This window comes from Nicotiana tabacum, chromosome 5 (assembly GCF_000715075.1).
Source record: "Nicotiana tabacum cultivar K326 chromosome 5, ASM71507v2, whole genome shotgun sequence".
Lineage (NCBI taxonomy): Eukaryota > Viridiplantae > Streptophyta > Magnoliopsida > Solanales > Solanaceae > Nicotiana > Nicotiana tabacum.
Window position 1 is genome coordinate 34,164,105 of NC_134084.1, and position 11,979 is coordinate 34,176,083.

Genomic DNA, 11,979 nt, shown 5'->3' on the forward strand with positions numbered 1-11,979 from the left:
AAAAATAAATATATAAATTTAACTATAGCTAAATGGCAAAATGTGTGTATGAAAAATATGGTGTTCTTTAACTACAACCTCGGGTTCGAACCTTTATTATGAAATCAGTCTTTATTAGAAGATACTTTATCCTAACGTGGGACTTTTTGCCTTTTCGAGCTGATTCATACTCCATCCGTCTCATATTAATAATCATGGTTACCAAAAATAGTTGTCTCAAATTATTTACTCCATCCGGTCCAAAATAAGTGATTTTTTGACCTTTTTTTGTGGTCCAAAATAAGTAATTTTTCTAGATTTCAAGAAAGAATTAATTATTATTTCCTACATTGCCCTTGGAGTAAATAGTGTTGGAGTATGTGTTAGGAGTATTTATGTGAAGAGATAGTAAAGGTTAATATGATCAATTTTTATTGCTAATTAATGCTAAAAAGTATATTTCTTAACCTGTGTGAAAACAACTAAAAATCACTTATTTTGGACCAGAGGGAGTATCATTTTAGAAGTTGACAAAATTAATAATTTTTTTTATCCTTAATAATAATTGTTCTTGAAAATAGAGATAACACATAAATAGAATAAATAAAATAAAAATAGATTATAACTTAAGATATAAATAAGGATAAAATAGTCTACTCCCTTTCCTAATTAATATTTTTTAAGTAGGTGTAAAAGAAAAATATGACATGGAATAATAAATGAAAGTGGGCACGGGATATCAGGTGAAACCCAGCTACGGTATGAAGTCAGCTGAGCTCAGTTTCATATAAAAAGCTTAACAGACAAGAGACAGCGGTAAGAATGTCCTTGAATTTTGGCAACAAACCACGCCTTATTTGATGAAATGGTAGACCAAGCAGGAGGGGCCAAGTGTAGCACAATGTCACCAATTACACACGAAGATGATGGAGAAGAACAAGCCCTAATCCATTACTATCACAATCACGTGCTCCCTCCCTCCTTCTCTTTCTCTCTCTCTCTCCACACACACAATACAAGCAAAGAAATTCAGGCCACCGTAACTCGCTTATGTCACCGTCATTCACTGCGCCGTTGCCGACAGTTTCAGTCCTTTTAAGAGTTTTCACCGGACTTCTTACTTGGTTCGTTCCCTGAGGCTGTCTCAAGGTCCTACAATTTTTGACTTAGCGAAAGATAGGATATAAATTATAATGGAAGAAAAAGATCTTGTTAGGCAATATGTATTTGATGAGAATTTGTTTTACCCTTTTTACTGTATGTTCCATGCTTTCTAGAAGCGGTTTAGCTTTATATAGAGATCTTCTAATACTTTTTATTTGTACTTTGGATAATATTGTGAGGATTCATGAAAGATATTGTGAGGATAATTAAAAAAATGACTGGAAAAAGAGAAATTGGTTTAGTTCCCATTCTTTAATTAAGAAATCAAGATTATGTTTGTACTTGAGGAAAATTTTGTTGCCGCATTGTGAATACCTCATTCCTTTCCAAGAAAAAAACCCCTCTTTTGTCAGGAGCTTAGTAAAATAAAAGCTTCATTGAGCTTTGGTGAATTGCAAATGACACTTAATGTCAATGTGGCGGAGCCAGGATGTGAAGCTTATGGGTTCGGAATTCTAATCATTTTAAGCTACTGGGTTCTAAAGTTAATAATTTATATATATTCAATGGATTTCTTAAAATAAATACACAGTTTGGACCAAAGCTGCTGAGTTTGGCCAAACCCACAACCGAAAGGCTAGCTCCGCCTCTGCGCGGGCGATATTATTTTGTTTGTTCCTGAATATTAAGAAGTATCATTTTGAGAGAAACTGGATAGTGCTGAAAGAGTGTGCTTATGAACAAATGGATTCACCTCTTCTTGCCTTTTCCCCAAGGGTTGACATGATCTCCAAGAATCTTCGGCCAACCTCATTTGGCTCTTCTCATCAAATCCGAGAAGTTTACTTATTGGTGTTTCAGTTGATTACTCTGGAATATCTTTTTCTTGTGTATCATATTCATTTTTCTAGTACAAAGGGTTTTTCAGTTTGCCATTAGAGGCTTTGAGTTAATCCGAGAAGTTTACCTTTTGATGCTTGCAATCACTGAATGTCTAATAGCCTGTTTGACCAAGCTTCTTTTTGGCCAAAAAGTGCTTTTTTTTTAAAGGAAAAAAAGTGCTTTTGAGGAGAAGCAGAAGCAGTTTTGGAGAAGTAGAAAAAAGTAGCTTCTCGCCAAAAGCACTTTTTTTGAGAAGCACTTTTGAGAAAAATACACTTAGAAGCAGTTTTTTAAAGCTTGGCCAAACACTAATTGCTGCTCAGAAGTGCTTTTCAAACTAATTAGCCAAACACAAACTGCTTCTCACCAAAAGTACTTTTGAGAAAAACACTTTTGAAAAAAAGCACTTCTCAAAATAAGCTGATTTTTGCTGCTTGACCAAACAGGCTATAAATCTTTTATCTTAGTTCTGCTCTTTCAGTTTTGTCCAAATTAATTCCAAATTAGCAGTGCTTTGTAATCATTGTATCGTAGATATGATAGTTTTGCAGGTGCTTACCTTTTGCTCTTGTACCTATGCTTTAAGCGGTGACAGCTTATTTTGCACATTTTGATAAAAATGTCTTCTTAGATAATTGTTTGTAGTAGCTCATAGGCGCGCGATGCATCTTGTGGCGGGAGGGGGGTTGCAGTCTCTTGGATAACGTCTTTCTTTCTCTTTGGTAGTTCTTTACTTTCATCTAACTTGGAGTATTTGACCCAAATGGCAGGTAAATAGATGTATCAAGGTAATCCTGATCGTGAGCAACATAATGCGGAGAAACCACCTCCCTCTTCTGCAGGTGGGGCCCAGGAGACAATCATTGTGGTTGGACAAGAGGGACAAGTTAAACAACCTCAATTAGAAAGGAGAAAAGGGAAGTTGGCCTCAAAGGTGGATAATATTTCTCTTTTACTTTTGCTATGCTTTTATCTTAACTTACTCTGATAGGGCATGTGGTACAAGTAAAGTATTGCGCTGTCTATTGGAGGTCAACAAATCGCTTATCCTAGCAAAATATGACAAATTTCAAGCAAACAACATAACTGCTGCAAGCCCACGTTGCACCATCACCAATCATGTGGCAAAGTAGTAGCAAAACACTTCCTCGTTTTATTTTGCCTTTACCATATGAAGGAAATATAAATAACCTGAGTTGAGAAAATTTGGAACCAAACACATGTTCTGGAAAATGAACTTGAGAAATTAAAACTTTTAAATTTGAAAATTCTACTAGAAAAGAAGACAATGGAGACTTTTCAGTTAACTGAACAGTAACATGTAATATCTGCTCCACAATTTTCAGGCTATGTGATTACTATTGTAACTTTTGAGTCACAATGTACCCGAAGCTTGAAGTTTTCTTTGTTTGAAATCTCCTTATTTGGATTGATTGGACGAATAACGCTCTACACAAGGGAATGTTCTAGCATTTGGCTGCTGTAATATCTGCTTAACTTATATAGGAATCAATATATTACTTTAGGATAGAGTGTGGAATGAGAATACTTGTATTGATAGTCCCATAAATTCGTATTCTTATCATTGTGGGCAAGGGGATAGAAGTAAAGGGGAATCCCCATCATTCGAGCATTAATCTACCTACTAATTGTGTAGGAAGTCAGCTCAGCTCTTATACTTGGCCTTGCAGTTCCCTTTGGTGAATATTTCCAGAAATCTACTATTGGCATACCAGAGTCTTGGGGTGGTGTATGGAGATTTGAGCATTTCGCCACTTTATGTCTATAGGAGTATATTTGCAGGGAAGTTGCAGGATTATCAGACTCCAGAAGCAATATTTGGTGCATTTTCATTGATCTTCTGGACAATAACTCTTATTCCTTTGCTGAAATATGTATTTGTGGTATTGAGCGCTGATGATAATGGTGAAGGTATGTTAAAGAGAAGGCCCTGAATGCATTAATACTTGTGGAACCTGATTGTGTTGATCAATTATACTTGAATACCAGGTGGTACATTTGCTCTTTACTCTCTGCTCTGTAGACATGCAAAATTCAGTCTACTTCCCAACCAACATGCAGCTGACGAGGAGCTATCTGCTTACAAATATGGCTTCGCTGGGCAGTCAACATCGTCTTTAGCGTTAAAGAGATTTCTTGAGAAACACAAGAAATCACGTACAATTTTACTCATTGTTGTATTAGTGGGGGCTTGCATGGTTATTGGTGACGGTATTCTTACGCCTGCAATGTCAGGTTGATAATTCTGACAGTATTTGCTTTTCTTTAATGTGGTATTATCTAGTGTACATTTGTAACTCAAAAGCTATTAGTTTATCCAAAAAAAGAAACTGGTTTATGAATTGATTACTTCCTCGGTTGGAGAATGATAGATAACATAAACAATTTTGCATGAGATATTCAGCACCTTGCTATGCCTATGCTACTGCAGAAATGCAATCAGAATTTATGCATTATTACATGCTTGAAATCCTGTAAATATAGTCGAATTTAGTGTATTTATTAATTGGAATCATTTTACGGTGGCAGTTATATCATCCATGTCAGGAATCAAGGCTGCAGCGGAACACCTATCTCACGGTAGATTTACTTAGATTTACCTCTTTGGGTAAATATTTTACTACTTTCAATAGCTCCCGTGTGACTTCAGTCCAAGGCATTGATCATTAAATTGACTTTCATCATAGGTGAAGTGCTGTTGCTTTCTTGCCTGATATTGGTTGGTCTGTTTGCTCTACAGCATTCTGGGACCCATAGGGTTGGCTTTTTGTTTGCACCTATAGTTATCATTTGGTTGATATCAATATTTGGGATTGGGCTCTACAATGTTATATTTTGGAATCCCAAGATTGTGTCTGCTCTTTCTCCCTACTATATCATCAAGTTTTTTAGGGAAACAAGAAAACATGGTTGGATGTCTCTTGGAGGTGTCCTCCTCTCTGTTGCAGGTACAACAAATATATTAGCTACACATTTTACTCTTTATCCAAGAAAAAAGTAGTCTTTAAATTCAAAGCATTGTTCGTGCCGATACTTACTAGTTTGTGAAACAAAGATTAGATAACATGTCCTTCAGAATTTGAATCTTGTTTCTAATTCATTTTCCGTCATCAGGTACTGAAGCTATGTTTGCAGATCTTGGCCATTTCACTGCGTGCTCTATGCGGGTAAGTCAGCCTATGTGCAGCTGCAGCAAAATCTTGCGGCCGCGAGAGCGGTACCAAATCGAGGCTTTTTCTTTATTTAACCCACCATATGTGTCTTTGTGGAAAACCCTGTGCACCAGGGAAAAAATAATTGGGTTGGGAAGCAACAGGCAAGTATAGGTTTCAGGTTGCATTTAAATATTGAATATATAAGTCCTTAACAAATTAAAAATGTAAAAAGATCCAATTGTAGCAAACAAACAAGTTTTACAAGGGTTAACATAATGAATTTATTTTAATCAGAGAGGGACTTCAGTTGTTTTTGCCCAAACATTAATAAAATCTTATTACTTTATCAAAAGAAAAAAAATCAGAGAGGACTTCAGATGACATCTAAGTTGAGAGAAATTTGAACCATTTGAAGTAGCTGTTTGGGCCTAAGATTGGAAATAATTTTGAAAGAAACAATATAAATAGCATATGCAAATGCAGCCAAAATGGTCATATTCTATGAATTGGGTCTCTAAGCTGATTATCCTTGTGGCTGGGCATATTATATTGCCTTTAGTGGTCGTTTCTCTATGCGTCATATCATTCAATATAGTAATTGATTAGTTTTATTTCTAGAACTTGCACCATGTCAATCTGAAAGTTATTTTCTCCCATGCAGATTGCCTTTTCATTTCTTGTGTACCCTTGCTTGGTGGTACAGTATATGGGTCAAGCCGCTTTTCTTTCCAAAAATATTGCTTCTATCCCGAATAGCTTCTATAATTCAATACCTGGTTAGTTCTTTATTTCACTTTTAAATGAGAGTGTTCTCGAGATTGTTGACGATGTTATATTCAGTCATTCCCAACTGCTGCTCATTGCTTTCATGCAGAGAGTGTATATTGGCCTGTTTTTGTCATTGCTACCCTTGCAAGCATTGTCGGTAGCCAGTCCATCATCACAGCTACATTCTCTATAGTCAAGCAATTGAATGCACTAGGTTGCTTCCCGCGAGTCAAGATTGTCCACACTTCAAAGAATGTTAAGGGGCAGATCTATATACCAGAAATAAATTGGATCCTTATGATTCTTACGCTTTCCGTGGCTGTTGGTTTCCAGGACACAATTTTAATTGGAAATGCATATGGTAAGCCTAACAGTGTGTTGAAGATCTTTTTGTAATATTTAGATGCTCCCGTATGACTGTAATTTTTTGTTTCTTGTTTGGAAAAAAGTAATTCCAAAACAAAGTAGATTTGATAGGTGGAAGTAGAATTACAATCTCCATCATGTCTTCTCCCCAAGTATCTCAATAAAATTGCCTACAAAAGCAACTCAATATTTTTCTTGTGCATGTATGGTAAACTCCATCTATAAGAGCTTCGCAAAATGTAGCTAGTTCCATATCGCATATAAAGGAGGATGGTTGCGATAGTTTGATAGCCAATGTGGAGATAGTCTAATCGCGATGAATCTTTTGAATATATCGGACCTCTACTGCTTGCATTTTTGTGTTTGCATATCACAACTCAATTTTTGTGATTGCATTTTTCTACTATGCTTCTTAGCTCTGCTGATGTATTCTTCTTTGCAAACCCGTGATGGGGGATTATATGCCTCAAAGGGAAAAAGGAGTCTCTTCTGAAAAAAGCAAAGAATGATGAACTAAAACAAGAATAGTTGAACAAGAAAGGGTATATAATTGCATGACCTGGAGAAAAGAATCTGCTTTCTTTTCCCAGACAGTACAGAGAGTATTCTCTTGTGCAAAGTACCATGAGGCCATTGTGACTTCTTTTATGATGACACTGAACTAGAATTTCTGTTTCTTCAGATATTACAGAAGAAATTTACTATTTATGTCCACAATTGAATCTTTATTTTGATTGTCGTTTATAACTCTTGGTTGATTTTTCATATGAATTCTTTTTCTTTCAGGCCTAGCTTGCATGACAGGTATGTTTATCACAACATTTCTAACCACGTTGGTCATGATCTTTGTGTGGCAAAGAAACATAGCACTTGCCACTTGCTTTCTCCTGCTCTTCTGGTTCATTGAAGGAGTATACCTGTCTTCCGCGTTCACTAAAATTCCACAGGGAGGATGGGTCTCCCTAGTGCTTGCCTTTGTCTTCCTGTTTGTCATGTTTGTCTGGCATTATGGAACTCGCAAGAAGTACAATTTTGATTTCCACAACAAAGTTCCTTTAAAATGGCTCCTTGGCATGGGCCCTAGTCTTGGTATTGTGCGTGTCCCTGGGATAGGCTTCGTATACTCAGAATTGGCAACAGGGGTCCCATCTATCTTCTCTCACTTTGTCACAAATCTCCCCGCATTCCACAGTGTGCTGGTGTTTTTATGCGTAAAATCTGTTCCCGTACCCTATGTCTCACCGGAGGAGCGCTTCCTCATTGGTCGCATTTGTCCAAGACCCTATCACATGTATCGTTGCATTGTTAGGTATGGTTACAAGGACATACATCGAGATGATGGGGACTTTGAGGACCTTCTCATCCAAAGTATAGCAGAGTTTATCCAAATGGAAGCTGTGGAACCACAATGTTCAAGCTCTGAGACTCCATCATTTGATGGGAGGATGGCAGTTATAAGCAAGAAAACTGTACAGTCGACTTCAACATTAATTGTCTCAGAGGATTTTGGAATGAGTGACGCCATTCAAAGCAGCAAGTCTCTGACCCTCCAAAGTCTAAGATCTGCTTATGCTGATGAGAACCCACAAATGAGGAGGCGGCGAGTGAGGTTTCAACTGCCAGAAAACCCTAGCATGGATCCAGCAGTCAGGGATGAGCTTCAAGATTTAATTCAAGCAAAGGAGGCAGGGGTTGCATATATAATGGGGCACTCGTACGTGAAAGCTAGGAGATCATCCTCTTTCTTAAAGAAGTTTGTTGTTGACATAGGGTATTCATTTCTGCGCAAGAACTGTAGGGGTCCTTCCGTGGTGCTTAACATTCCTCAGATTAGTCTTATTGAAGTTGGCATGATATACCATGTCTAGAGGGATGACCTTGTCGTGCCTTTTGGTTGTTGCCTGCAGAATGTTTCGGGTTAGTAGATAGTTGGCCGTCTTATAACTTCAAATGTGATCTCCCATAGTAAATATTGAGGGGAAGTAGGATAGATGATATTGGTAACCTTCTGACTTCAAATGTGATCTCCAACATCAGATGTTGAGGAGCTGTTTTAGTTTTTCATGTTACCTTCTATAGTTTTCTGCATATATAGAGATAATTTTAGGCTTTTGATATCTTAGCATGCAAATGTGCTTTTTAAGAGCATTCTACTTGAGACTACATCAAGTGACAAACCTCAGAGTTCAATTAAGGAGAAAGCTACTGTTGAATTAATTTTAACAGCCAAATAAGCAATGTGAGGCTGCTGCCATAGCTTTTGTAGTCTTCTTGTTGCAAAATAGTTCAAATTTTTAGTCCCAAATGCCCTTTCTATTAAACAAGTTAACATGGGTCAGAATGACTTGCATTGATTTACTTTTAAAATAAATAAATATCCATATAACAAAAACATTAAGAGTTAGCGATGGCAACGGGGCGGGTTGAGCCTTAACCTGCAAAACTTCAGCCCGCCCCACCCTTGCTATATCTAACTTTGTGATAGATATGCCTTCCTTTCCACCCCTTAATGTATTTGAGTTTTTCATTTATCAAATAATACCACAATTAATTTTTTTTTTTGGTTTTTCATCCGGTGTCCGGTACACGCATTGGAGCCCGACTAAATTCGGATTCGCGCCAAAAAGTCTCACATTGGTGGTAAAGTGCTCCCTAACAAAGGCGACTCTATACCCAGGGCTCGAACCCGAGATCTCTGATCAAGGATGAAGGAGTACTTATCACTCCACCACAACCTTTGTTGGTCCACAATTGGTTCATTCTTCGTTCAATAAGAAATATTAGATCAATAGTCTAGCAGCGATGGCACGTGTATTTCATTTACCGAATCAATTGAAATCTACTTGTTTGACTTTGTTTATTAAACTCTACTGGTATCAAGATATATCATGGCACTAAGGCAAGTTTTGCCTCCTGATTGTGAAGATCAAGCAAAGGCAAAAGATGTACTAGTTTCAAAGAATGTATTGCATTGCAAGTAATTAGATATTTCAAGGATTTCATTAATAAACAATTTTCAAGGATTTCATTAATTAACAAATTTCAAGGAGAATCTTTTGTTCAAACTATGTTCCTCGTTAGTTAATTTTTACTTCCTTCTCAAATAAGAAAATCTAAGAACCTTCTAAAAAGAGTAGCCTAATTGTACTTTTGCATATCAACAAGAAGCAACTGTTGAAGAGCAGGAAAAATTCCTGATATGATTATAAAGGAGTTGCTTTTGCTTTCACATTAAATCGAACTTCCGCCGATATTATTTTCATGATTTTTTCCCCAACTAATGAAGTCTTTGTCGATATGTATATTCAAGGTTTGAGTTACGGTTATTTGCAAATAATGAGATATGTGTATATCCTTGTTTTGGGGTTGACGAGCAGTGGCGGATCCAGAATTTTGTACAAGCGGGTTCAGTCGGAGAAGTCCATAACTAGCATAAGCAGTATAAGTCGTATAAGCAGGTTCAAAAATAATTTTTATACAAAATTTACCTAGCTTTAGCTATAATTTATACAAATACATAGTAATATTTTTTGGCGAAGTGGGTTCAGTTGAACCCACTTTTCACCACTTGGGTCCGCCCCTGTTTAAGTATATATTGCCAAGAAAACAAACTAATATATATATATATATATATATATATATATATATATATATATATATATAGTGGAGACGCACGTGGTGGCAAGCGGGTTCAACTGAACCGCTTCATCAAAAAATAATACTGTGTATATGTATAAATTACGATTAAAGCTGTGTAAATTTTATATAAATATTTTATTTGAACCCACTTAACAACTACTATTTTACGACTAAAATTATGTACTTCTAAGACTGATCCCGCTTGCACAAAAATCTGGGTCCGCCACTATATATATACTAATCGCGATAAGCTTGTGCTGATCCCGAGCACAAACTCAAGGTCAAAAAATAATACTTCTAATTAAAAAGAACTATTAGCATCATGTTCTTAAGTTTTCACCAAACTTTTTATTTCTCATGATTAAAAATAATGAAGTGAACTCAAATTATAAGCAAGACAAATTTCAAATTCTCTAGCACATTTCCCATTCTTGTATTTTTTGTTGTAACGATCCGACCAGTCGTTTTGAGCTTTTGTACTTCGCCTGCCAGTTCTCGGGCATGATTAGCCCCGTCTGATGTATTATGACTTATGTAAATCGTCAATATTGGTTTTCAGGATAATCAGAATAGATTCGGAAGAACAATTCTAAGTTTGAAGATTTAAATTTGAAAGGTTTGACCAAGTTTTGACTTCTTAGTATTCGATCTCAGATTTGAAATTTTATGATTTGGGTAGCTCCGTCGGGTGATTTTGGACTTAGGAGCGCATCCGAAATGGAATTTGGAAGTCCGTGGAAGATTTAGGCTTGAATTGGCGAAACTGAAATTTGGCATTTTCCGGTCGGCAGTGAAAATTTTGTTATCGGGGTCGGAATGGAATTCCGGAAGATGGAGTAGGTGTGTAGTGTCATTTGTGACGTGTGTGCAAAATTTCAGGTCATTTGGATGAGGTTTGATAAGTTTCGACGTCGTTTGTGAAATTTGGAAGTTTATAAATCCTTAGGCTTGAATCCGATGGTGATTCGATGTTTTGATGTTGTTTTGAGTGTTCCAAGGGTTGGAACAAGTTTGAATGATGTTAAGAAATATGTTGGCATATTTGGTTGAGGTCCCTAGGACCCCGGGTGTATTTCGGATGCTCAACGGGACATATTTGAACTTAAAGAGTTAGCAGATTTTTGCTGGTTCTATCATGCAGAGTATTTGTTCTATGCAATCGCCAACTTGGGTCTGCGATATCGAAGGTCTGTGAAGTTGGCTATCGCGCACGCGTGGCTGAGGTCGCATTCGACTAGTGTTGGGTCTGAGCTGAGGTTGATGGTAATCTCTTTGCATTCACAAGGTTAGTTCCACGAACACGTAGTTCATTCAGCAGTGTTTAATGCGATCGCGAAAGGAATTATACGATCACGTAGGGCATTATTCAGTAGCATCTTTTCTTCCTCTTAGTGATCGTGATGATGCTTCCTCGATCGTGATGAATGTGTATCTGGGCAGATTTAAAAGATTCAAACGATGGTTCCGAGCTCATAACATAAAATGGAAGTGGGAGCTCGGTATAAGGCTATTTTTGAAGGGATTTTCCGAGAAGTGATTGAGATAAGTGTTCTTCAATTAGTTTTGTTAAATTCCATGATTGTATCTTGATTTTTATCATATAAATTGGAAATTTGGGGTGAAAATTGGGGGGGGGCAGGAATGGAAGAGAATTGGAGAGATAATTTTGGGAATTTGAATGGGCATTTGATGATTTTGGTATGTATAGACTCGTGAGAGGATACGAATTCTATTGATGTTATTTTTATCGAATTCCGAGACGTGGTTCCAGTGGTCGAGTTTGACCAATTTCAGAATTTTTGATGTAATTTAATTATTTTCGCGTGGGCTTTGTTCCCTTAGCGTATATTGATGTTATGAATCTGATTTTGGATAGATTCTAGGCGAGTTGAGGCCGAATCGAGAGGCAATGACTCCGTGGTGTAGGATTTTCGTCCGGTTTGAGGTAAGTAATGATTGTAAATGTTTTCCTGAGGGCTTGAAACCCCGGATTTCACATATATGTGCTACTTTGAGGTGACACACACGCTAGATGACGTTCTGGGGTCGTGTACCGTTGGGGATT

At 37.0% G+C, this 11,979-nt stretch overlaps 1 protein-coding gene across 2 annotated transcripts; it reads left to right on the plus strand.

Moving 5' to 3' along the window:
• Nucleotides 1-731: 731 nt before the first annotated feature.
• Nucleotides 732-8,367, plus strand: LOC107787961 (potassium transporter 4-like). 2 transcript variants are annotated; one of them, XM_016609590.2, is made up of 10 exons: nucleotides 732-1,128; nucleotides 2,736-2,899; nucleotides 3,657-3,897; nucleotides 3,976-4,221; nucleotides 4,516-4,566; nucleotides 4,674-4,934; nucleotides 5,101-5,153; nucleotides 5,803-5,917; nucleotides 6,016-6,270; nucleotides 7,062-8,367. In XM_016609590.2, the coding sequence occupies exons 2-10, from the start codon at nucleotides 2,744-2,746 to the stop codon at nucleotides 8,141-8,143; spliced, it is 2,460 nt and encodes an 819-aa protein (XP_016465076.2). In that variant the 5' UTR covers nucleotides 732-1,128; nucleotides 2,736-2,743; the 3' UTR covers nucleotides 8,144-8,367. The 2 variants fall into 2 exon arrangements, with proteins under 2 accessions (XP_016465076.2, XP_016465075.2); XM_016609589.2 differs by having other exon boundaries at nucleotides 801-1,103.
• Nucleotides 8,368-11,979: the final 3,612 nt, after the last annotated feature.

Coding starts and splice junctions, on each gene's coding strand:
- LOC107787961 (XM_016609590.2), top strand. CDS start 2,744: ATGTATCAAGGTAATCCTGATCGTGAGCAACATAATGCGGAGAAACCA. Junction 4,222..4,515: donor TCTTACGCCTGCAATGTCAG/GTTGATAATTCT, acceptor TTACGGTGGCAG/TTATATCATCCATGTCAGGA. Junction 5,154..5,802: donor TCACTGCGTGCTCTATGCGG/GTAAGTCAGCCT, acceptor TCTCCCATGCAG/ATTGCCTTTTCATTTCTTGT.